Source organism: Mobula hypostoma, chromosome 8 (assembly GCF_963921235.1).
Source record: "Mobula hypostoma chromosome 8, sMobHyp1.1, whole genome shotgun sequence".
Classification (NCBI taxonomy): domain Eukaryota; kingdom Metazoa; phylum Chordata; class Chondrichthyes; order Myliobatiformes; family Myliobatidae; genus Mobula; species Mobula hypostoma.
The window spans coordinates 126,935,053-126,961,562 of NC_086104.1; the positions used below are offsets into that span (position 1 = coordinate 126,935,053).

Consider the following 26,510-nt stretch of genomic DNA (forward strand, 5'->3'; position numbering starts at 1 on the left):
AAGCGGAACAAAGTGTGACAACAGTCAAAGCTTCTAACAACGTAAGACTTTTTCCACAGAGTGAGTTCCTGTTTAAGACCAGGAGGAGTTTGATAAAACACTCCAACTCACAGTCACTGCCCTCATATTCCCAGTCTCTCTACACCCCGATCCAACACCTGTTGCCACCATTGTGGCCAACACCTCCTAACCTTGCACACTCAGACCCCCTTCACAGCCCACCGCCCCAGCACACTTGCGGCCCAGTCACCCTCACAACGCCAGTCACTGCGGCACGCGCAGACACCAAATGTTACAGCCCTCGCATGGTCGGGCGCAATCCCTGCCACCCCCCACCGGAGACACTGACCTTCCCCGAACGAGCTTCGATGGGCTCAGGGAGCGTGTTCCCGCTGAGGCTGGCGAGGAGGGGGCTGCCGTAGGACTCGCCATCGTAGACAAAGAGGTAGTCGTAGGTGCACTCGGTGTCCAGAGACGTGAAGGTCAGCACAATGCGGAACCTACTGTCAGGGGCTGTAGCACAGGGGACGGGTCACTGCCTACCGACACAGAGTACACAGTCCCAGTCATTGTCCTCCCCCCACAACCCACCTCGCAGTCTGCACCCTCTCCCCCTCGTTCTCCTAAACCCCTCACCACCCCAGGGTCTGTTCTCCTCCAACCCACTCACTACCCGGATTCCCCTCCTCACTCCCACCCGCACACGCAGTGGTGTCTATGTCCCCCATCCAAAACCAACCCCTCCGTCACTCGAGGTCTCCACAGACCACCGTTCTACTCCTTTCCCCGCGTTTCAACATCACCCACCCCCCCCCATCTCATCTCCTCTCCCCCTCCTGGGGTCTCCTCCCTTCCCACTCTCTCCCTCTTTGGTGACTCCTGCCCACTCACACCGTCACCCCACTCCCCCCCCCGGCGGGCCGCCTCCACCATCCGGCCCCCCCCCCCACCCCCGGCCCCAGGAGCTCACCCACGATCAGCCACTCGCAGTTGCCATTGACAGAGTAGTTGCCGCTGCCGTCCGACACCAGGCCAGGCCGCTGTAAGAGATACCGCTGGCCCTTGCAGTCCCCAGCCTGTCCCTGCCCGTACTGCAGCACCAACACCACCACCAGCAGCACCGTTCTCAGCCTCCCAGCCGCAGGGCACATCCTCCACTCTCCCGCAGGGCCTGGCCCTGCAGGCCCAGTCGCTGGCTGCCAGGGTCTGACACCGCCAGTCTCCCCTGGGGGCACCAAAGGGCAGTCAGATCTGGTGGTGACCTGCCACCATCTTGTACCCCAGCCATCCCTAATACCCTCCCACAACTTCATCTCCACTTCCCTCCCCTATTCCCCACCCTCTCACCTCTCCCCCTTCCCTTGGCCCATCTCTCCACTTCCCCCTCCCCTTCACCCACCAACCCCTCTCCCACTTCACTCCTCCGACCCCCTCTCCTTCTTCCCCTTTACCCCAACCACTCTCCCCTACCCCTCCCCATCACCCCTGACCCCTTTCCCCATCCCCTCCCCTTCTCCCCATCACCTCCCTTCACCCCGACCCCTCCCCATCCCCTCCCTTCACCTCCAACCCCCCTCTCCCCATCCCCTCCAACCGCTCTCCCCATCCCCTCCCCTTCACCCCGACTCCCTCTCCCCATCCCCTCCCCTTCACCCCCGACCCCTCTCCCAATCTCCTCCCCCTTCAACCCCGACCCCTTTCCTCATCCCCTCCCCTTCACCGCGACCCCTTCTCCCCATCACCTCCCTTCACCCTGACCCCTTCTCCCCATCCCCTCCCCTTCACCCCGACCCCTTCTCCCCATCACCTCCCTTCACCCTGATCCCTTCTCCCCATCCCCTCCCCTTCACCGCGACCCCTTCTCCCCATCACCTCCCTTCACCCTGACCCCTTCTCCCCATCCCCTCCCTTCACCCCGACTCCCTCTCCCCATCCCCTCCCCTTCACCCCGACCCCTCTCCCCATCTCCTCCCCCCTTCAACTCCAACCCCTTTCTTCATCTCCTCCCCTCCGCTTCACCCGGATCCCTCTCCCCATCCCCTCCCCTTCACCCCGATCCCCTCTCCCCCATCCCCTCCCCTTCACCCCGACCCCCTCTCCCCATCCCCTCCCCTTCACCCCGACCCCCTCTCCCCATCCCCTCCCCTTCACCCCGACCCCCTCTCCCCATCCCCTCCCCTTCACCCCGACCCCCTCTCCCCTCTCCCCATCCCCTCCCCTTCACCCCGACCCCCTCTCCCCATCCCCTCCCCTTCACCCCGACCCCCTCTCCCCATCCCCTCCCCTTCACCCCGACCCCCTCTCCCCATCCCCTCCCCTTCACCCCGACCCCCTCTCCCTTCTCTCACCACCCCTCTCCGCCTTCCCCCAAACGCCCTCTTCCTTCCCCTCTCCATCCCACTCCCTTTCTCCGTCTCACCATATTCCTCCTCCTTCTCTTCTCCCCCACCCCCCACCCCCCACCCCACACACACTTCTTCATTCCTTCTTTCTCCATCTCCCTCACTCCTACCTTTCCTCCCTTCAGGCCGCTACCAATTTCCCGACGGATCTCGCGACATTCTCCGAGGTCATGGTTCGCGATGCGGGGCGACGCTCCCAATCGGATTACAAAACACCTCCCAACCCTGAGCAGTCTGGCCAATGGGCGACGGGCAGTTGGTCCAGGAGGCGAGGCCGTGTCCGCCATTTGCAGCAAGGTGAACACCATTCGCTAATAGAAAAGCAGAGTCCAATCAGTCAGCCAATCATCGGCCAGAGGACGTAGCCACTATCACGTCAAAGAATAACAAGCGCATTGGCCAATAGTAATGTAGAACAGAACGAATTAGCCAATCAGCTCAGTGCATCTTGTAGAGCGTGTGAGGTTGTCCAGTAAATCTGCAGATTGGTACCTTAATTTTTAAATTCTTTTCTAATACTTGTACATCTGTGCACTTGTAACACTACTGTAACACTGTAATTTCCTTTTCCTTTGGGATCAATGATGTGTTGGTGCGTGGCCAAGCGTCAGTCTAGTGATCTAAAGATGGCTTGTTCAAGCCTCAGCAGAGGGAGCATGTTGTGCTCTTGAGCAAGGCACTTAACCACACATTGCTCTGCGACGACGCAGGTGCCAAGCTGTATCGGTCCCAGTGCCCTTCCCTTGGACAACATCGGTGGCATGGAGAGGGGAGACTTGCAGAATGGGCAACTGCCGGTCCTCCATACAATGTCCTTCCAAGGTCTCACGAAACTAACAGATGCCTATACAATAAAGTATCTAACTTACCCATGTCTTGCGGATTCATGGATCATGGAGACTCGATCCCCTCCCATCCCTGGAGACCCAACCATTCCTGACTGGACCCTCTCTCACGTCCTGGAGATTCAGGAATACCACAGTCTGGATCGTCTTCCGTGACCTGAAGATACATATATAGAGGGACCAACTAGAGAGGATGCAATATTGGATCTCCTGTTAGGAAAAGAGTTAGGACAAGTGACAGAAGTCTGTGTAGGGGATCACTTTGGTTCCAGTGATCATAACACCATTAGTTTCAACTTGATCATGGACAAGGATAGATCTGGTCCTAGGGTTGAGGTTCTTAACTGGAAGAAGGCCAAATTTGAAGAAATGAGAAAGGATCTAAAAAGCGTGGATTGGGACAGGTTGTTCTCTGGCATGGATGTGATCGGTAGGTGGGAAGCCTTCAAAGCAGAAATTTTGAGAGTGCAGAATTTGTATGTTCCTGTCAGGATTAAAGGCAAGGTGAATAGGAATAAGGAACCTTGGTCCTCAAGGGATATTGCAACTCTGATAAAGAAGAAGAGGGAGTTGTATGATGTGTATAGGAAACAGGGAGTAAATAAGGTGCTTGAGGAGTATAAGAAGTGCAAGAAAATACTTAAGAAAGAAATCAGGAGGGCTAAAAGAAGACATGAGGTTGCCTTGGCAGTCAAAGTGAAGAATAATCCAAAGAGCTTTTACAGGTATATTAAGAGCAAAAGGATCGTAAGGGATAAAATTGGTCCTCTTGAAGATCAGAGTGGTCGGCTATGTGCGGAACCAAAGGAAATGGGAGAGATCTTAAATAGGTTTTTTATGTCTGTGTTTACTAAGGAAACTGGCATGAAGTCCATGGAATTAAGGGAAACAAGAAGTGAGATCATGGAAACTGTACAGATCGAAAAAGAGGAGGTCCTTGCTGTCTTGAGGAAAATTAAAGTGGATAAATCCCAGGGACCTGACAGGGTGTTCCCTCGGACCTTGAAGTGTTGAAATTGCAGGGGCCCCGGCTGAAATATTTAAAATGTCGCTGTCTACAGGTGAGGTGCTGGAGGATTGGAGAGTGGTTCATGTTGTTCCGTTGTTTAAAAAAGGATCGAAAAGTAATCCGGGAAATTATAGGCCAGTAAATTTAACGTCAGTAGTAGGTAAGTTATTGGAGGGAGTACTAAGAGACAGAATCTACAAGCATTTGGATAGACTGGGACTTATTAGGGAGAGTCAACATGGCTTTGTACGTGGTAGCTCATGTTTGACCAATCTACTGGAGTTTTTCGAGGAGGTTACCAGGAAAGTGGATGAAGGGAAGGCAGTGGATATTGTCTACATGGACTTCAGTAAGGCCTTTGACAAGGTCCCGCATGGGAGATTAGTTAGGAAAATTCAGTCGCTAGGTATACATGGAGAGGTGGTAAATTGGATTAGACATTGGCTCGATGGAAGAAGCCAGAGAATGGTGGTTCTCTGAGTGGAGGCCTGTGACTAGTGGTGTGCCACAGGGATCAATGCTGGGTCCATTGTTATTTGTCATCTATATCAATGATCTGGATGATAATGTGGTAAATTGGATCAGCAAGTTTGCTGATGATACAAAGATTGGAGGTGTAGTAGACAGTGAGGAAGGTTTTCAGAGCCTGCAGAGGGACTTGGACCAGCTGGAAAAATGGGCTAAAAAATGGCAGATGGAGTTTAATACTGACAAGTGTGAGGTATTGCACGTTGGAAGAACAAACCAATGTAGAACATACAGGGTTAATGGTAAGGCACTGAGGAGTGCAGTGGAACAGAGGGATCTGGGAATACGGATACAAAATTCCCTAAAAGTGGCGTCACAGGTAGATGGGGTCGTAAAGAGAGCTTTTGGTACATTGGCCTTTATTAATCAAAGTATTGAGTATAAGAGCTGGAATGTTATGATGAGGTTGTTTCAGGCATTGGTGAGGCCGAATCTGGAGTATTGTGTTCAGTTTTGGTCACCAAATTACAGGAAGGATATAAATAAGGTTGAAAGAGTGCAGAGAAGGTTTACAAGGATGTTGCCGGGACTTGAGAAACTCAGTTACAGAGAAAGGTTGAATAGGTTGGGACTTTATTCCCTGGAGCGTAGAAGAATGCGGGGAGATTTGATAGAGGTATATAAAATTATGATGGGTATAGATAGAGTGAATGCAAGCAGGCTTTTTCCACTGAGGCAAGGGGAGAAAAAAACCAGAGGACATGGGTTTAGGGTGAGGGGGGAAAAGTTTAAAGGGAACATTGGGGGGGGCTTCTTCACACAGAGAGTGGTGGGAGTATGGAATGAGCTGCCAGACGAGGTGGTAAATGCGGGTTCTTTTTTAACATTTAAGAATAAATTGGACAGATACATGGATGGGAGGTGTATGGAGGGATATGGTCCGTGGGCAGGTCAGTGGGACTAGGCAGAAAATGGTTCGGCACAGCCAAGAAGGGCCAAAAGGCCTGTTTCTGTGCTGTAGTTTCTATGGATCATGTATCTACTCCCTGACTGCCATGCCCTGATGATCTGGGATCCCATAGACTGGATCCAGGATCCTGAAAGTCAGGATCAAGGAGGCTAAGGACAGGTATAGGAGGAAGCTTGAGTGGAAACTCCAGCAAACAACATGAGAGAGGTCTGGAGTGGGATAAGTACCATCACTGGGTTCCGGCAAACTAGCAACAGAGGAGCTGAAGGCAGTGTGGAGAGGGCCAACGAACTTAACCTGTTCTTTAACAGATTTGACATTGTGGCCCCTGCCCATCCCCCACATGATTCATCTGTTGTCGGCCCCCAACCAACTTATATTCCTCTCTCCCCTCCTAACAGATCCCCACACTGCTCTAATGACTATACCCCTTCCCCACATGAAACCACCATGGTGGGCTTCACAGCTGGACAGGTGAGAAGACAGTTGAAACGTCTCAACCCAAGCAATGCTGCAGGCCCGGATGATGTCAGCACCAGGGTGCTCAAAGCCTGTGCCCCTCAGCTATGTGGAGTACTTCGCCATGTATTCAACCTGAGCCTGAGGCTCCGGAGGGTTCCTGTACTGTGGAAGATGTCCTGCCTCGTCCCTGTGCCGAAGGCGCCACACCCCAGCGGCCTCAATGACTACAGACCGGTGGCATTGACCTCCCACATCATGAAGACCCTGGAGAGACTTGTTCTGGAGCTGCTCCAGCCTATGGTTGGGCCACACTTAGATCCCCTCCAGTTCGCCTACCAGCCCCGACTAGGAGTTGAGTATGCCATCGTCTACCTGCTGAACCGTGTCTACGCCCACCTGGACAAGCCAGCGAGCACTGTGAGGGTCATGTTTTTTGACTTCTCCAGTGCATTCAACACCATCTGCCCTGCTCTGCTGGGGGAGAAGCTGACAGCGATGCAGGTGGATGCTTCCCTGGTGTCATGGATTCTTGATTACCTGACTGGCAGACCACAGTACGTGTGCTTGCAATACTGTGTGTCCGACAGAGTGATCAGCAGCACTGGGGCTCCACAGGGGACTGTCTTGTCTCCCTTTCTCTTCACCATTTACACCTCGGACTTCAACTACTGCACAGAGTCTTGCCATCTTCAGAAGTTTTCCGATGACTCTGCCATAGTTGGATGCATCAGCAAGGGAGATGAGGCTGAGTACAGGGCTACGGTAGGAAACCTTGTCACATGGTGTGAGCAGAATTACCTGCAGCTTAATGTGAAAAAGATTAAGGAGCTGGTGGTAGACCTGAAGAAGGCTAAGGTACCGGTGACCCATTTCCATCCAGGGGGTCAGTGTGGACATGGTGGAGGATTACAAATATCTGGGGATACGAATTGACAATAAACTGAACTGGTCAAAGAACACTGAGGCTGTCTACAAGAAGGGTCAGAGCCATCTCTATTTCCTGAGGAGACTGAGGTCCTTTAACATCTGCCGGACGATGCTGAGGATGTTCTACGAGTCTGTGGTGGCCAGTGCTATCATGTTTGCTGTTGTGTGCTGGGGCAGCAGACTGAGTATAGCAGACACCAACAGAATCAACAAACTCATTCATAAGGCCAATGATGTTGTGAGGATGGAACTGGACTCTGACGGTGGTGTCTGAAAAGAAGATGCTGTCCAAGTTGCATGCCATCTTAGACAATGTCTCCCATCCACTACATAACGTACTGGGTGGGCACAGGAGTACAGTCAGCCAGAGACTCATTGCACCGAGATGCAACACAGAGCGTCATAGGAAGTCATTCCCACCTGTGGCCATCAAACTTTACAACTCCTCCCTTGGAGGGTCAGACACCCTGAGCCAATAGGCTGGTCCTGGACTTATTTCCTGGCATAATTTACATAATATTATTTAATTATTTATGGTTTTACATTGCTATATTTATACTGTTCTTGGTTGGTGCAACTGTAACGAAACCAAATTTCCCTCTGGATCAATGAAGTATGACTATGACTATGACTATGATCCCCTTCCTGCCCAGAGAAGCTCTCTGACCAGACCTTGGCATATTCCTGTGTGATAATCTCTCTCCCTCAGTGGAACTCTGTGCCTGAAATTCAGACCAGGACAATTCAAACTTGCCTCTCCCAAACACTCATCCCAAGGCTTAACTCAGTAGAAGCCGGCAGAACTACTCCGCTGCACGGGGAGCATCAGTGGAAAAGGGAACAGGAGTCAATGACCTTTCACTAGAACTTGGGAAATGAAACAGACCATTCATTCACTACTCCTTTCCTACTCCATCCTCTCTAACCCCAAACCCCCACCCCTGCCCAAACTCCTCCTTTTTCACCATTCCTTCCCATTTCTACAATACTTGCCTCTCTTTCCATCCTCTCCCTCTTTGATCTCTTTCTTCCAGCTGACCCTCTTTCCCTCACTGACTCTCCTCTCCCTCTTTTTGTTGTTGTTTATTGTAGAAATTGTGCATTATTTAGTCACTTCTCTGGTGCCTCTGCAAGTATGCTTTTCATACACATACTTGTGAATATGCAAGTAGATGCAAATTTGGATACCCTGCACTCCGTCTTTAATGTAGACAGTAATGTAGGTAGCTCACAGGTAGGGCTGGTCTCTAGGTTTGCAAGTCTGGGGCCTGGAACAAAGACTGGAGGTCAGAGGCCTGGAAGTGGGCTGTCCCTCGGCTGGTGGGCTGACTGTTGTGAGGGTGGGAGAATGAGTAAGTGACTCGTTATGCTGCCGTTATTTTGTTGCTGTTGTTTGTTCTATGATGACTGTGTTATTCTGCTGAACCACGTAGGCGTGGTGACACTTGTGGGCTGCACCCGCCACATCTTCGTAAGCCCATCCGTGCTACTGAGGCATAGGCCGTCTACAGCAGCTTACAGACCTCTGAGCCACAGATGTAAACCATCTGCTCTGACCTTTCCTTTCCAAGGGATGTAGCCTTTGGAGCTTCTGCAGCACCGGGTTATTTTTAAACGGGGTGGAGTCGCTAGCCCAGTGCCAAACCTTCCTCCTTTCAGAGCTGGGCTTGGCGGAGTTTCCCTTAGGTTGTGCTGGTGGTTAATGCAAAGTATTTCACTGTGTTTCCATGTTATTGATAAATGTAATCAAATATATTAAGCTCAAATTGACCACCATGAACCCATTCACCTTATTTCTCAGCAATCGAAAGCTCGTTTCATTTTCAATCACACCTCAGGAAAGCCACTGAGCTGAAATATCTTCTTTCTTCTGGAGTGTCTCTCCGCTCAGATAATGCCTGACCCAGTGAGTGTTTACGACATTTACAGATTTTATCATTGAAATGCTCCCCAGGATAGCATCAGAAGCTCCATGGCAGCAGTGTCTGTTGTAACACCTGGACTCCAGCAACTCACAGAGAGGAGACTGGGAACATATCAGTCAAAGCAGAAATAAAGGTCATAGATGTTCTCAATTCTCACTGCTTCACAGGGTGCTAAGATCCTGCACCTCCCCTTCAGAAACTTCAGCAGAACTGACCAAGCCTGGGCATCTCAGCTTGGCTCAAGGGCACAAGTGGGAGATCAGGAAACAATGCAGGGTGGAGAAATAGAGTGGAATTGGAGGGTAAAGGAGGAAGGAGGACAGTGAAGTCAGTGAGGGTGAGGAGTGGTGGTGAATGGGTGTGGGAGACAAACAGGGAGAGGGGGGCAGAGAGCAGGTAGAAAACAACCCTTGTTTAGCAGAGATTCAGAAAGAATGCTGGGGTTGACAGTGATTTGGTGAATGGGGAAGGTTTCAGGAGACACTCCAAAAGGCAAGGGACTTGCAGAGGTAAGGGAAGCAATGGGAGAGAATGATGGGTGTAGGGGGAGGGACTGAGACTGCTAGGAGTGGGGGATAGAGAAAAGAATGGTCAGCTTAGGGTACAACTGGACAGTACTCTGGGATAACAAGGGAGACTGGGAACCACAGATCGAAGTGGGTAGGTAATGGCAGATGCCCTGCGGTGGATGATACATTGTGCAAAGTAATCTGGACTCCAAACCACATTCTGTGGAAACCAACTTTATTTGACGCAGAACATGTAATTTATTGAGTAACTGAGTCACCTCCTGTCAACCAAACATCACATGCACCTTCCCCAGATCGTGTAGTGCCTGAGTAAGCGGTACCCAGGTTGTTCCTGAGAGACCCGGTCACTCAACATTCTCAGCAGTTTGAGGCGCAGGGGTTTAGAGCCAAAGTGTGAACAAGTTGAAAGAATTACAGGGGGCAGGACATCCAAACTGCAGACGTGGAGGTCTCAGGACCCATGGGAATGTTAGAAGACTGTGTCCCTTGGCAAAACCAGAAAGCCCCAAACCGATTTCACCCATAGACAAAGATTGAGGGCCAGAGGAAGCACTGGGTGTCCAGAGAAGTGGGTGATTCTGTAGATCGGGAAGGTTTCTGTGGGGGGGTGGGGGAGGTGACTATTCCACAGGAGAAGACTGGGGAGAGCCCTGGACAAGTGTCCAACACTGGTAACCCTTCGTCTGGACTGTTCACTGAGTCACTTTAAGGGTCTCCACCCAAAACAACCCTGATGAAGGATGAACCCCAATCATTGACTGCCCACCTCCCTCCACAGACGCTGCCTGACCCGCTTAGTTCTGCCAGCACATTTGTGTGCTGTTCCACACTCCAGTGCCTTTAGTCTCCCGTGTTGCCACTACGATCACAAGCTGACTAATTTCTTGGAGTGAGTGTACTACAGCTCAAACAGCTCCTTCAGCCCATCTAGTCCATGCTGACCTAGCCCCAGCCATGGTCCCACACCACATCCCTCCATACCACTCCCATGCAAGTACTTCTCCAAACTTCTCTTGACTATTATAATTGAGCCTGCATCCACCACTTCCACTGGCAGCTCATTCTACCCTCTCAGTGAACTGAACCTATTCAACCCAGGTCCCAGCGACATCGTCTTTTCTGCCCCCCCCTTGCTCACCCACATATGCCAGACTTCCCTCAACCCCTTGCCCCTCTCACTACAGATACCAGCTCCCTCGCCCTAGACGTACCCCCTCCCTCCGCACTGTGGGTGGGGAGTTTACAGTGACCCAGTGTGGTTAGTGTGACCAACTCCCCAACCCCTCCCCCCCCCACTGTCACCCCACTGTCAGGGGTTGCGAGCAGCCTCCCCCAGCAGCTGCACTACACGGGTGTGAATCAGCTTGCAGACCCGTGCATAAGCCTGGCGGCTCAGGTGCAGGTAGTCGTACAGGTCTTGATGGCTGAGCGTACCGTCTGGCCCAATGAAGCCGGGGTCCACATCCAGGAAGCAGGTGCGACCCAGGGTAAGCACCCTGGCCTGCATCAGCTCATTCACCCGGGCATTCTTCACCCGCAGGGGGTTTGGCTCCTTCCCCCTTGGCAGCAGGCCCTGTGGGACGGAGCAGAGATTGTGTCAGAGTTATATGGCCCTTCAGCCCCACTCAGCCATGCTGGCCCTCCACAGCCAGTCCTGTCTGCACGTGTTTGGCCCAGCTTCCCCTATCCATCACTATCAGGCTTATCGGCACTGGCTTGTGTCACGTGAAACATGCTGTCTTGAAGCAACAGTTCAGTGCAACGACACAAAACTACCGTGTAGGTGTGCAGCCGTGTATATCTATCTCCCGAGGCTTCCCGTCCCATGACCCTTTCCCTTCTCCAGCTCTTAGATCCATCCCTCCCCTCCTGTCTTCTCCTATCATTTCGGATCTCCCCCTCCCCCTTTCAAATCTCTTACTATCTCTTCTTTCAGTTAGTTCTGACGAAGGGTCCCGGCCCGAAACATCAACTGTACCTCTTCCTATAGATGCTGCCTGGCCTGCTGCGTTCCACCAGCATTTTTCGTGTGTGTTACTTGAATCTCCAGCATCTGATTTCCTCATGTCTGCCTTTTAAACAATATTGTTATCAGTCTCTACCACTATAATTCCAAGGTTGTCAAGCTGAGGAGTGTTGGTGGAGATAAGCTCCCACTACCTAAAAGTGCTCCTCACGGCATGCGCCTCAAATAGCCTCTGACAACCAAGTCCAATTCCTGGCCTTCTTGTGTGACTTAGCCTCTAAGCCCGCTGGAACTGTTTCTACTGACAGGAGAAAGGGCGAAGGCAGGTCCTGGTGCCTTAAAACCAGTGCTTCGGGGAGATGGAGCTCGTCAGCCTGGGAAGACAGTCCATCTAAGAGAGGGAAAACTCTGATTTCAAACCTCCGCTGCCTTGCGGCCATACCCACTTCTGGGAAAGGTTCGGGAGCAAACCCTGTGGACAAATCTGGAGCTGGAGTCCCTAAGGCAGTCCGACGTTGCCTTCAACCTCGTTCTGGCAACTCCTGCGACAACACTGGTGCCAAGCTGTATCGGTCCTTGTCCTTCCCTTGGACAACATCGGTGTCGTGGAGAGGGGAGACTTGCTGCATGGGCAACTGCCGGTCTTCTGTACAACCTTGCCCAGGCCTGCACCCTGGAACTTTCCAGGCGCAGATCCATGGTCTCGCGAGACTAACGGATGCCACCACCTCTACCACTATGTCGCTCCAGGCACCCAGGTTACTGGGTGTCAGCATCTCAAAGGATCTGTCCTGGTCCCAACATACAATCACTAAGGCACACCAGCAGCTCTACTTCATGAGGATTTTGAAGAGATCTGGTGTCTCTACCATGGAGAGCATTCTGACTGGTTGCATCACCAACTGGTCTGGGGGCTCCAATGCGTAGAATCGCAAGAGGTCACAGAGGGCTGTGAATTCAGCCAGCACAATCACGGGCACAACCCTCCCACCATCGAGGGCATCTTCAAAAGGCAGTGTCTCAAGAAGGCGGCTTCCATCATTCACCACCGAGGACATTCCCTCTTCTCATTACTACCATCAGGGAGGAGGTATTGGAGTCCAAAGATACACACTCAACATTTTAGGAGTAGCTTCTTCTGCTCCACAGTCAGATATCTGAATAGTCCATGAACACCACTATTCTATTCCTCTTTTGAACTTTCATTTGTCGGAAATTATAGTATATTTTGTGTACTGCACTGTACTGCTGCCTCAAAACAAATTTCACTACATATATCAGTGGTAATAAACCTCATTCTGATTCTGTGTGAAGACATTGCCCATCAGGTCCTTTCTGGATCTTCCTGCTCTCACCTTAAACCTGTGTCCTCTGGTTTTGGGCTACAGCCCTGGGGTAAAAGATTGTGACCCCCCCCCAACCCATCTTATCCCTGCCCCTCACTTTATATAACTCTGCTAAGTTACCACTCAGCCTCCTACGCACCAAGAACTGCTCCACTCTTGGCTTAAAATTCAACCCCTCTGGACCCAGTAACATCCCCGTGAATCTTTTTCTTGTTCCCTCTGCAAATAGGTGGCATCCTTCCTGAAGCATGGCAACCAGAGCTACAGAGCTACAGTACTCCAAATGTGGCCAGAACTGGAGGAGCAGGGGTTAGGGTGGGGGGGGGAGGAAAGCCCTCTCCCTCCCCTGGATTTCCCCTGATACATCCCCCACCTCACCCTCTCCGATCCCTGAGGTCAATGAGGTCCAACAAAACTGTGCCACCCTGCCCCCTCCTGTTCCCTTCCCATCCCTCTGCACACCCACTCCTGATGCCCTCCCTGCCCTCCGCGCCCTTTCATTCCAACACCCCCACTCCAGTATTCCCGCCCAGCCCTCCCTCAACAGCAGACCCTCTGCCTCACCCTCCCATCCAAGCCCACCCTCTCACCAGCACGATGACATGTGCCTGCGGCTGCCGCTGGTTCAGAAGACGGACGATGGCCTCGATACCATCAGCCACCTGCTCTGCCGTGTGGCCGTGGTTATTCGTGCCCGCCCATAGCACGATCACCTGCAGGTACAACACACACTGTCAGTCACTCCAGTTCTACCTCATCCCCTCCTCCCAGTCGTTCATGTTTGGCTCACACCCTTCTAAGCATTTCCCATCTCTGTACCTCTCCAAATGTCTCTCACTTCTTCAGGAGGCTAAAGAAATTTGGTATGTCCTCATCAACCCTTACCAATTTTTAATCGATGCACCACAAAGAACAACCTGTCTGGATGCATCATGGCTTGGTACAGCAATTGCTCTTCATGTGTCTGCAAGAAACTGCGAAGATGTATGTTGCCTGCGCATGCACTGTTGTCCACACATGCACACTATTCTCTCTCCCTCTCTCGCTGCAATGTGAATACACCAGTTAAAGCCATCTCCCGCACGCATGCCTTTATTTAATTGATATGTAGCTGTGCACAGACACAAACAAATTGGCAACGAGTACAAACCTGAATGTCAGAAAATAGCACAAGCTGCACCGACAGTTACGGGACGAAGCAGCGGGGGTTAAACAGCACGAGAAGGCCGTCACAGACGGCAACAAGGGAACACACGAGTAACAGTGAAAGACGTGTTGAATTTAAAGTAAAAATATCGTGGTGATGGTTTCAGTTGGGAAATTTGACAAATTTGCTAGCACTATTGAAGGCTGGGAGTTGTATATTGAGAGAGTTGAACTGTATTGTAATGCAAAAATAAAGGAGTAAAAGAAAGCCCCCGCACTTCTTAGCTTAATGGGCCTACGAACGTACAGTCTCTTACACAACTTAGTAACCACTGCAAAGCAAGATGTTCGATGGAATCACTTGAGCCTTAAGCTGTTGGTAATAACTGAGAGATTTTGATTTTACAAAAGGAATCAGTCAAAAGATGAAAGCCTTTCTGAATACATAGCAGAACTGTGCAAACTTTCCAAGTACTGTGACTTTAGAGATGGACATTCTGGGGCATTAAGGGACAGGCATGCATAGTCAAAGCACTCAAAAGGGGCTACTATCTGAAAGAGATCTAACCTTAAAAAAGGCATTGATCATTGCAATATCATCAGAGACTGCAGCAAAGAATGAGGCAGAACTGCAGAAAATGAGGTTAGAACATAAAGTGCACAAAATGTCCCTGAAAGGCACAAAAGCCAAAGATGTTATTGATGTGACAAATCCTCCCAGCAGGCAAATGACTGTTGGTTCAAAGAAAAAGTCTGCAGAAAGTGTCACATAGAGAGTGTGTGCAAGGCAGACAAAAAGCACAACTGAGTGAAAAGTCTCAAACAATAAACTAAGCAAATGCATAAAGTTACCGAAAGTAAAGCAGAATCAGACAACAGAGTCTGACAAAAGTGAACTATCATGCCTAGAACTGCAGATGACAAAATCACCTGGATCACAATAGATGTGTCCGGTGTAAAACTGAAAATGGCGCTGGATACAGGGCCAACTTTGTCCATAATTCCAGAGGCTGACCACAACAGATTGTTTTTTAAGATACCATTAGAGGATACCTCAGTGATGCTAAAGACTAACACCAGGCGATAAAGTGTTTCCCAAAGGCAAACAGAGTAAATGTGACATATGGAGGCCAAACACAGCAGTTAAGCTTAATGTAATGAAAAGTGGAGGGCCAGCACTTTCCAGACATGAATGGTCGAAAAAAATCCAACTAGACTGGAACTCAGTCAAAGCTCTCAGTGTGCCATCAACAGGCAACGACAGCCCAAATGGTAGCACTAACCAGAGACAGGCACAGCTGCTTAATGCTCATGAGGTGGTCTTTGAGAAGGGCATCAGTAAACTCAAAGACATGAAGGCTAGAATTGAACTGGATCATACAGCAACACCAAGACTCCATGAAGTACATCCGGTGCATTACATACTACATCCTAAAGTGAATGCTAAACTGCAGAGCTTAGAGGAGTCTGAAATTCTCTCCAATGTTGAGTGGAGCGATTGGGCCACGCCCATTGTCCCTGCCATCAAGAAAGGGAATGCTGGAGCCATTTGCATGTGTGGGGATTTCAAGGTGAGCATCAAATGGTGCCGCATACTGTGCAGTACACCCTGTCACGAATTGAAGATATTTTTGTATCTTTGGTAGGCAGGGAGAGGTTTTCGAAGATTGGCTTGTTACAAGCCTATCTGCAAACAGCGATTGAAAAGTCAAGCAGGAAGTTCCTTACAATCAACACAAACAAGGGACTGTTCCAGTATAATTGTCTCATCTTTGGCGTCACATCAGCTCCAGCAATTTGGTAAAGAACAATAGACCAAGTGTCAGGAACACAGTGTTACTTTGATGACATCATTGTGACTGGCAAAAATGATGAAGAGCACCTCCAGAACCTTGGTAAAATGCTTACCAGGCTGAATGAGTATGGTCTGCGCGCTAAGAGAGAGAAACATGAGTTTTTCAAGAATGAAATTTCATATTGTGGACATGTCATTGACAAGCATGGCTTACATAAGTCACAAGGGAAGATTGAAGTAGTGTTACAGGTTTCCAAATCGGAAAGTATATCAACTCAGGTCATACTTGCAAACTATTACCACCGGTTTCTCCCAAACATTGCGACAGTGCTGCATCCATTGAACGCACTGTTGCAGACAGGAGCAAAGTGGGAATGGTCAGAAAGATGTGAAAGAACATTCAAGGAAACAAAGAGACGAATAACATCTGATGAACTGCTCTCCCGTTAGACCCATCTCTGCCCATCAGACTGGCGTGCGATGCGTCCCCTTATGGCATTGGAGCCATTTTATCACACACATCCCAGTATGGATCTGAACACCCGATTGTGTTTGCTTCAAGATCTCTGAAGAGCGCAGAACACAACTACACACAGATTGACTGACAGGCCCTTAGTCTAGTTTGGGAAATGAAGTTGTTCCACCACTACCTCTACGGACAAAAATTTACACTAGTGACTGATCGTCAGCCCCGTGTCCATTTTCAATCCCAGAAGGAAAATCCAGTGATGACTGCTACCCGGTTACAATGCTGGGCACTGTTCCTAGGAGCGCACTCTTATGACAAGAGTTCAAGGGTACCAAACAACACAGCAATGCTGATGGCTTGTCACGTCTTCCAGGGTTGGCCACTGAAGAAAAAAGTCTTCAAACTGTGACCCAGCAGAGGAGTTTCACACAGCATTGGTGGACCAGTTGCCGGTGACAAATTCTGAAATATAAAGGGAAACAAGAAATGATCTGACATTGTCAAAAATCACCATGCAAGGATGGCCAGCTCGTAGTAACCCCATGTTTCCAGAGTTCTCAATGAGATGAAACCAACTGTCAGTACATCAAAGAACGCTGATGTGTGGATCTCGTGTTGTGTTTCCCTCTAAACTGTGAACCAGTATTAGAAAATCTGCATGAAGAACACCTGGGTACAATCAAGGTGAAGAAGCTCGCCCAGGGCTACATGTGGTGGCCGGGAATAGATAGAAGACTTGACCAAAAGCTGTTCAGGCTACCATAAAGTTTAAAATGCACCCCCACAGGCACTGTTACACCTATGAGAGTGGCCATTGTCACCATGGCAAAGAGTGCATAATGACTTTGCTGGGCCATTCATGGACTTCATGTTTCTGAATGCTATGGATGCTCATACGAAGTAAACCAACTCAGCAAAGACCGTCTCTGCCCCGAGGACCATCTTCACCAGAAACGGCTTACCAGAACAAACTGAATGACAACGGACAATACACATCAGCAGAATTTCAACTGTTCATGGGAAAAAATAGCATCAGACTTTCATGTCAGCGCGTCACCACTCAGCAACAAATGGGTTAGCTGAAAGGTTTATCCAAACCTTCAAAAAGTCCATTACAGCAATGGACAAGGAGGACATTTCTCTACAGCACAAGGTGGACAACTTCCTTCTAGTGTATTGGAACTCTGTTCATGCACGACAAATCAAACATCTGCAATGTTGCTCAGGAACAGGAATCTGAGATCTCACATAGACCTCCTAAAACCAGATCTACGGAGGAAAGTGCAGATTAAGTGCAAGTGAAGCAGCAAGGTGCTTCGAGATTGGACAGGAAGTCCTAGTGCGTGATTACCGAGAAGACAAGTGGACACCCAGTAGGATAGCTACAAGAAGTGGATCACTGATGTACAAAGTGGACGTTGGAGATCAGACATGGAGACGTCATATGGACCAGATACTGGATGCTCAACCGAAGAACACACCCGAGTCCACTGCATCCAACAAGACGGACACATTACAGTCACCAGACTTACCTCTCACTGACAGCAATGTGATGCCGGAAACTGAGAACGTTGTCTTAGACAAGACACCTACCAAACCTGATGCCACTCCCCAGGTCCAGAGGCGTTATCCTGAAAGAAACAGTGCCCCCTAAAAGACTGAACCATTAGAACTGTGAAGTTTGTTATGGACTGTTATTGTGAAAGCATGTTTATTTGGAAGAGGGGTTTATGAAAGGTAAATTGAATGTTTTGTACATAAACAGTTTTAAGATATAGGAGCAGAAGTACGCCATTCGGCCCATCAAGTCTGCTCCGCAATTCAATCATGGGCTGATCCAATTCTTCCAGTCATCTCCACTCCCCTGCCTTCTCCCCATACCCTTTGATGCCATGGCTAATCAAGAACATAGATTTATGATGCATTAATCTAAAGGGTAAAGTGTAATGTATGGATCTATTTCTTTTAGAGCAATGAACTCTCCCCCTTAGCACTACGCATTGATCTGTTGTCTACGCGTTGTTCTTTCTCTCTCACTCTAATGTGAGCCATCTCCCGCGTGTGTGCTTTCATCTAATGTGGTCTCAGCTCAGCACATCGCAGAAACCAGCCTCCCCTCCACGGACTCCGTCCACACTTCCCACTGCACCAGTGAAGCAGCCCACATGATCAAAGACTCTGCTCACTCTGGACATGCTCTCTTCTCCCCTCTCCCATCAGGCAGAAGAGTTTGAAAGCACGTACCACCATGCTCAAGGACAGATCCTGTCCCACTGTTATCAGACGATTGAGCCTGATCTCTTGTACAATGAGATGACTCTTCACCTCACAATCTATCTTGATATGATCTTGCATTTTATCACTTGCCCACAGCACATTTCCTGACTGTCACACTTTATTCTGTGTTGGTTCTGTTTTACCTTGTTCTAGCTCAACGCACTGTGTCATGATCTGATCTGTATGAACAATGTGCAAGACGAGGCTTTCCCTGTATCTCGGTACGTGTGACAATAATAAACCAATTCCAAACATTGTCATTGTCTCCCCGCCCCCCCCCCCCCACCAACTACCTCCTCTGGCAGCTCAGTCCATATATCCAGGACTCCAGGAAAAACCCTGCCCCTCAGGATCTATTAAATCTCTCCCCTCTCACCTTAAAGCTGTGCCCTCAAATTTTTGATTCCCTTTCCCTGGGAAAAAGACTGAGTGCATTCATCCCTCGTGATTTAAAACCCTCCATCTCCCAATCTCCTATGCTGGAAGGAATAAGGTCCTAGACCGCACAGCTTCCCCGAAAGTTCGGGCCCTCGAGCCCAGTACCTTTGGCCGGATGTTTTCCAGCTCTCCATTTTGCAGCCTCCACAAAACATGCTGAGTGGCGTCTCCTCCAATTCCAAAGTTCAAGGCGTGCAAAGGGGAAAATAACTCCCGCCAGATCTGGACAAGACAAAAGAGAGGGGTACAGGCAGTGGTGAGACCAGGGATGTCAAAAGGCAGAGAACATGGCTGGTGTGGAGAGATGCTGAGGGGCTGAGATCTGGAGTGAGAACAGTCACATGAGACAGGGCAGAGTGGGAGGCTGAGAGACAAAACCCAGGAGGCAGAGTGGGGGCAAGGGAGAACAGATATGGAGGACAGCTGAGAGTCAGAGTCGGTGGTGGAAGGTGCTCATTGAGGGAGGAGAAGGGGTAAGGGGAGCGTAGGAGGGAAGATTGAGGGGTAAGGCAAGGAGGAGAGTGAAAGGGGGTGGCGAGTGGGTAGAACAGAGGGCAGATGAGGTAGACAGAGGTGGGGGATGAGACAGCTCACACACACTTCCCTGGGGTCGGTAAACTACCCCCACACCTCCCTAAGGGTGTTTAAGTCCCATTCCCTCCCATCTCACCTCAAACTGGTGCATTAACTGGATCAGGGAGTCACCCACAAACAACACATCAGGCTCTTTGTCCTTGGTGTCAGCGACAAAGCGGTTGTGCTATTGGGGAGAGAAGATTGTTACTGTAGGACTAGTGACCGCCTTACCCCACACACTCAAAAACCCCTCACGCAGAACCCCTTCCATATACCACTCCCCCCCCCACACACATAGGTTGTGCTGTCGGGGAGGGGGAGATTATCACTGCAGGTCTGGTCACCTCCACATCACACACACCCCTCCAGCACAATCCTACACACACCCCTCCCAAAATTCCCAACACACATGCGCCCTCCCACATGCACATACTTCCTCCCATACAATCCCTCTCACATACACACCCCCCCTTCCACAATCCTCAACACACACCCCTCCCCCACACAATCCCTCTCTCTCACACACACACCCGCCTCCCACAATCCCCCCCACACACACACACACCTACCACATATCCTCCTCCAACACACACAAATTCATGTGGGTGGGGGGAGATCTTTACCGCAGGATTAGTCATGACCCCCCCCTCCACCCCACACACATTCCCTCCCATATACACCCTCCAAACACACGAACCAAACTGGTCGTGCAGTGGACCAGCAGAGGAGATTGCTACTGCTGAACTGGTCACCCGCCCCACTACGTACACCCTTCCCACAGTTGTGCTGAGGGAAAGGTGATCATCACTGTGGGACTCATTACCCCTGCTACACACACACACCTCACTGATAGTCAGTGGTAGAAAGAGAAAGTAGCTTCATGTTCATGAACATCAACACCTCAAAGGACCTATTCTGGGCCAAATACATTGATGCAATCAGGAAGAAAGCACGCCAGCAGCTGTAATTCATTAGGAGTTTGAAGAGATTTGGTATGTCAACAAAAACACTCAAAAACTTCTATAGATGCACCGTGGAGAGCATTCAGACAGGCTGAGTACCGTCTAGTATGCAGAACCAAAAGCAGCTGCAGAGGGTCGTAAATTTAGATAGCTCCATCTTGGGTACTAGCCTACAAAATACCTGGGATATCTTCAAGGAGCAGTGTTTCAGAAAGGCACTGTCCATTATTAAGGACCTCCAGCACCCAGGGCATGCCCTTTTCTTTATATCAAGACTATAAAAAGTTTATTTGCAACACATATATACAAAACGTACAGAAAAACAATATTTACAAGACAGTAGATATACTCAAATTACAATATGGTTACTACTGTCTAAAAAGTCTACACCATGGAGGACCACCGCTCACGGAAATCCCCCAATGCGCCCACCGAGACCACATGCTCCCTCTTCAAGCACAGCTGGGCATGAACGTATCCTCGGAACAGCGTCAGGCGGTCGACCCAGGTAGCGCCCTCCACCTTCCGTCGCCTAGACCTCTCAATGGTCATCTTGGCCAGGCCCAGGACCGAGCCCACCAGGAGAACCTCCCCATCGCCCACACCCTTCCAAACTGGGTGCCCGTAGATGAGGAGCACAGGGGTAAAGTGCAGCCAGAACCTCAGCAGCAGCTCTCTGAGAAACTAAAACGGGGCTGCATGCCCTTTTCTCACTGTTACCATCAGGACGGAGGTGCAGAAGCCTGAAGGCACACACTCAGCAATTCAGGAACAGCTTCTTCCCCTCTGTCATGTGATTTCTAAATGCACATTGAACCTGAGAACACTACTTCACTTCTTTAATAAATATTATTTCCGTTTTTGCATGATTTTTAATCTATTCAATACACATATACTGTAATCGATTACTTATTTACCATTCTTCTATATTATGTATTGCATTTTACTGCTGCTACTAAGTTAGCAAATTTCACGACACATAAACCTGATTCTGATTGACTGCATCACTGCTGGGAGCGAATGCTCCAACAGGCAGGATCGAAGGAAGCCGCAAAGGGTTGTAGATTCTGCCAGCTCCATCACGGGCACAACCCTCCGCACCATCGCTGACATCTTCACGAGGTGATGCCTCAAGAAGGCAGCGTCCATCACTAAAGACCTTCACCACACGGGACATGTCCACTGGCATTATTACCATGGGGGGGGGGGGGGAGTACAGGAGTTTGCAGACCCACACTCAATGTTTTAGAAACAGTTTCTTCCCCTGACATTAGATCTCTGAATGGCCCACAGACCCACGAACACCGCACTGTTGTTCGTCTTTTGCACTCTTAATGTTTCTAATTCACTGTATAGCTGACACAAAACAGATTTCACAACCTACGTCAGTGATAATAAACCCGATTCTGATGAGGTTGTACGTAGCCACTCTCAGGCAGCTATGGACTCGGACCCCATCTCTTTGCACATCAACACGAGGATCCTGCAGACTCTTTACATTTGATCTCCCAAACAGTAACACCTCACACTTGGCTGGATTAAACTTCACTTTCCATTTCTCCACCCATATCTGCAACCGATCTATATCCCACTGTATCCTTTGCCAGTCTTCTACGCCATCCACAACGCCACCAGTCTTTGTATCGTTTACAAACTTACTAACCTCTCATACACTCAACGATTCAGGAACAGTTTCTTTCCCTCTGCCATCCCATTCCCAAATAGACATTGAACCCACGAACAGATCACTACTTTTTTAAAATTTGTTTTTGCACTGATTATTTTAATATTTAATACACACACTCATAAATGCATACACATATACAGTCACAAATATTACTTACTGTAATTCATTTTCTCTGTATTTATCATGTATTGTATTGTACTGCTGCCGCAAAGTTAACAAATTTCACAATGTGCTGATGATATTAAAACTGATTCTGAACCTACCCACTTAATTATATTACAAACATATCGTCGCCAGGCACCACTAGTCACGGACCTCTGGCCAGAACAAGTCCCTGCTATTGGCAGGCCAATTCTGCAGGTCACTGCAGATCCCACGCACGTTAATCTTCTGGATGAGCTGCCCCTGAGGGACCCTGTCACACACCGTGCTGACCATATCCATGGCTCCACCTTCATCAATCACCTCAGTCAGCTCCTCGAAAAAGATGCGGCTTGCCCCATGTATCAAATTTCTGAATAGTCCACGAATCAATGAGCATTACTTTATCGTTTTGCCTGCACTAGTTTGTACTTTTTCTGTCTACATACAAATCAGAGACAATAAATCTGAATCTGACAAAGCCATGTTGACTCTCCCTAATTAGGCCACAGTTTTCCAAATGTTCATAAATCCTATCCGTAAGCATCCTCTCCAGTAACTTCCTACCACTGACGTGAGACTCAGTGACCTATAGTTTCCAGAATCATCCTCATTTCCTTTCTTGAATAATAGAACAACATTAGCTGCTTGCCAGTCCTCGAGGAACCTCGCCCACAGTTGGGAAAGACACAAAGGACTCGGTTAAGGCCCCAACAATCTCATCTCTTGCCTCCCTCTCTCAACAATCTTGGCTAAGCTGCACAAGTTCAAAAGGCTTCTCAGTTTTTCCGTGCACGGACAAGGGCTGCTGTGCTTGTCGAGGAGATTTGAATGGAATAGGACAGTGTGTGTATCCGTGAACACCTACTCTGACCTTATGATGAAGAGGTCACTGATAGAACAGCCGAATGACAAACCACCTCGCTTTGTGTGGGCTGTGAACACAGCCTCAGCCACGGAGAGCTCTCCCCTTGATGCCCACGGATTTCAGATTTCCCAGGGCTCTCTGACCCCACCCTTAATATTGAGGGTCGTGACTCTCATCCCTGCAGTTTGGTCCTTGGTCCCTTTGGACCCCAAAGATGTGCCGGCCTACTCCACAATCCATCCAATCCTTCCCTCCTACAAGCTCAAAACTCTCCACTTTCTTTTAGTCATGTACTTAGAAGTCTCTTACATGTCCCTAATGTATTAGCCACTACCACCACCTCAGTGCATTCCACATAAAAAATAATACCTGCCTCTGACATCCCTCCCTAAATTTTCCTCCAATCACCTTAAAAGGATATCCTTTGGTGGTATCCATCTCCGACAGGAATAAATCTCCGGCTGCCCATTCTATCCATGTCTCTCCTGATCTTGTACACCTCTAACAAGTCGCCTTTCATCCTCATTTGCTCCAAAGAAAAGCCTTAGCTCACTCAACTTTTCCTCATACAATATCCAGGTAGCATCCTGGTAAGTCTCCTCTGCACCCTCTCTAAAGCTTCCGTGCCCTTCCTATAATGAGGCCAGAACTCCAGGTGAGGTCTAACCAGAGTTTTACAGAGTTGCAACATTACCTTGTGATCTTTGAATTCAATCACCGAAGTAATTAATACAACACACCCTGTCAACTCATGCAGCAACTTTGAGGAATCTATGGATTTCGATGCCAAGATCCCCGTTTCTCCACACTAAGAATCCTGCCTTTACTGATGAAGTGGCTGAAGGTGCTTGTGCCCAGGGCACTGCTCTGAGCATATCCCAGTGATGTCCCAGGACTGGGAATGACTAACCACCACCATTTATGTGGGTTGCAAACACAACCAAACCATGGGGAGCTCCCCCCCTTGATGCCCACGGACTTCAGATTTCCCAGTGCTCTCTGATGCCACTGCCCAAGTTGAGGGTAGTCACTCTTGCCTCATCCCTGGAGTTCAGCCCTTGGGTACACGTTTGGAGCGGGGCTGGAGCAGAGTGGTTCCAATAAGACCCCGGCTGAACACCAGTCACAGGTTATTGGTGAGGCAGTTCTATTTTATAGCACTCCTGAGCTACCTTATCAATTCCTTTGAGCACAGTGGAGGTTGAACGAAATTGAGTCAGAAACCTCTCTCACCTGTGACATCCATCGGCCGTCGCCCTGGACATCCTGGGGAATGGCAGGAATGGCAGCTGGGTTATCGCCTCGCTCACTCATTCCGTTCATGGGAATTGAGCTCTGGAGATCCGGCTACAGCAGAACACAGACCTGATTCAGAGCAGGGGGAAGGGGAGACTGTGAACATCCTTAGGGTCACACCACGTCCACTGATGGTCAAAGGGATGCAGGACGGAAAATATTCAGGAAACCGCACAGAGGGAAGCGAAGAGGAGTGAAGGAAGCCAGTGGGAAGGGTTGGGGAAGAGAGGGGAGGGAGGAGAGCTGGGAGACGGTGGGGAGGGGGGATTTGGGTCGGATAGGCAGAATGGGGAGGCATGGAGGGCGGGACCGGGAGAATGGAGGAAGGAACAGGGTTACAGCGAGAAGAGGCTTGGGAAAGGGTGTTAGAGTGAGAGGCGGTTGAGAGGAGGGGATATGGGGAAAGGGAGAGATGGAAAGTTCAGGGAGGGGTCAGAGATTATTTCCGTTGCCAAGCAACCTGTTGCACTAACGCCTCCCACACAGCCACCCTCTGACTCCCTCCCCTCGACACCTTCATCCCTCTCCTCTCCTCGCCTCCACTCCTCTTCTTCTCCTCCTCCTCCTCCTCCCCTCTCCCCCAGCTATCTCCCTCTCCCCACCTCCATCCCTTTCCCTCTTACACTCGCTCCCTCCTCCAGCCTCTCAACAGGACGTTCCACGAACTTCCGGTCATGCGCACATCGCGAGCGCAAACTGGGGAAAAAAACATCGCTGTCAATCAAGGAGAGGAAGCCGAAGAGAGCGCGGGGAGGGGCGGGGCCAACTGTGCGCTGCCGGACTGACAGAGAGGGGCGTGGCCGGGGGTGGGGGAGAGGGTAAAGGCGGCTGCCTGGTGGACAGGCGGCGCGGCCAATGGCGGGGCGGGGCAGGAGTGAGGGGGCGGGGCTAGTGTCGTTGTGGTGGGGGGGGTCGAGTGGCGACCGTTATCCGGTGGGACGTCGTTGGCGTGGTGAGTGACAACGGTTAAAAGGATAAAGGGAGTGTTGGAATAGAGAGAGAGTGAGTGTGGGAAGGGAAGGATGAAAGGTGGGAGAGTTGGAACGGAATGGGATGGAGAGGGGGATGCTGTTTGGTCCTAGTGTGGACAGTAACGGTGCACACAAACAGGCCCTTCTGCCCATCGAACTCCCATTCGCCATGGAGAGAGACTACGTCAAGTCAAGCCGCTCTTATTGTCATTTCAACCATCACTGCTGGTACAGTACACAGTAAAAACGAAACAACAATCCTCCAGGACCATGGTGCTACCTGAAACAACACAAAACTACACTAGACTACCTGAAACAACACAAAACTGCATTAGACTTCAGGCCTACACGGGACTACATAAAGTGCACAAAACAGTGCAAGACAATACAATAATTAATAAATAGGACAATGACCCGGTAAAGGACAAATTACAATATAATTATAAATGATGTAAATGTAAGCAATGTTTTAGCAGCAATTGAGCAAAGATTGCAAAAGGGAGTGGAGTGGTGTTCAGTTGTGTGTGTGTGTGTGTGTGTGTGTATGGGTTGGTGTCAGACTAGACTCTGGGAATTGAGGAGTCTAATGGCTCGGGGGAAGAAACCGTTACACAGTCTGGTCGTTAGAGCCCGAATGCTTTGGTACCTTTTGCCAGCTGGCAGGAGGGAGAAGAGTTTGTATGAGGGGTGCGTGGGGTCCTTCACAATGCTGTTATCTGAATCTGAAGCAACACGCAATCTGTTGGAGGAACTCAGCAGGTTGCGCAACATCTGTGGAAGGAAACAACTTTTTGATGTTTTGGGTGGAAACCAGCGTGTCCTGTCTTTACTCTCTCTTCCTATCTTGCTCCATCCGTTGTTCCCTCCCCTCGGTTTTTGCCTACCCCCATCTATCAATAACCTGCCACTCTCTCAATTCGACTGCGACTCACTTTCCCCTATCGGGCACTGCCTGCTTGTCCCGTTACACCCACCCCCTCCTCGGTCCACCAATCACCTCGGAATCCTTTCTTGCTGCATCCCTCCTCCTCCTG

The 26,510-nt window shown here is 49.9% G+C and overlaps 2 protein-coding genes across 2 annotated transcripts in view; both read right to left on the bottom strand.

Annotated features, from left to right (window-relative positions):
* Nucleotides 1-2,589, bottom strand: part of megf8 (multiple EGF-like-domains 8) — a 124,859-nt gene extending 122,270 nt beyond the window's left edge. The window contains exons 1-3 of the mRNA XM_063056749.1: nucleotides 2,513-2,589; nucleotides 971-1,225; nucleotides 350-513 (exon numbers count right to left, since the gene is read on the bottom strand). Coding sequence (XP_062912819.1) covers nucleotides 350-513; nucleotides 971-1,151 — 345 coding nt within the window. The 5' untranslated portion in view covers nucleotides 1,152-1,225; nucleotides 2,513-2,589. The remainder of the gene's footprint in view (nucleotides 1-349; nucleotides 514-970; nucleotides 1,226-2,512) is intronic.
* An 8,233-nt stretch (nucleotides 2,590-10,822) lies between these two features.
* On the bottom strand, nucleotides 10,823-25,201 carry pafah1b3 (platelet-activating factor acetylhydrolase, isoform Ib, gamma subunit). The gene is made up of 6 exons (XM_063056750.1): nucleotides 25,129-25,201; nucleotides 24,443-24,574; nucleotides 19,646-19,735; nucleotides 19,081-19,197; nucleotides 13,441-13,563; nucleotides 10,823-11,111 (listed from the first exon to the last, which is right to left on the bottom strand). Exons 2-6 carry the CDS (start codon nucleotides 24,530-24,532, stop codon nucleotides 10,848-10,850), a joined length of 684 nt encoding a protein of 227 aa, XP_062912820.1. The 5' UTR covers nucleotides 24,533-24,574; nucleotides 25,129-25,201; the 3' UTR covers nucleotides 10,823-10,847.
* Between the last annotated feature and the right edge of the window lie 1,309 nt (nucleotides 25,202-26,510).

Bases quoted from the DNA above. Each gene is read 5' to 3' on its own strand.
- pafah1b3 (XM_063056750.1), bottom strand. From the start codon at position 24,532: ATGAACGGAATGAGTGAGCGAGGCGATAACCCAGCTGCCATTCCTGCC. The intron at 19,198-19,645 runs GTGAGATGGGAG...TGTCTTGTCCAG, and splicing joins AGTTAATGCACCAGTTTGAG to ATCTGGCGGGAGTTATTTTC. The intron at 13,564-19,080 runs GTACTGGGCTCG...TTGTACCTGCAG, and splicing joins TGGAAAACATCCGGCCAAAG to GTGATCGTGCTATGGGCGGG.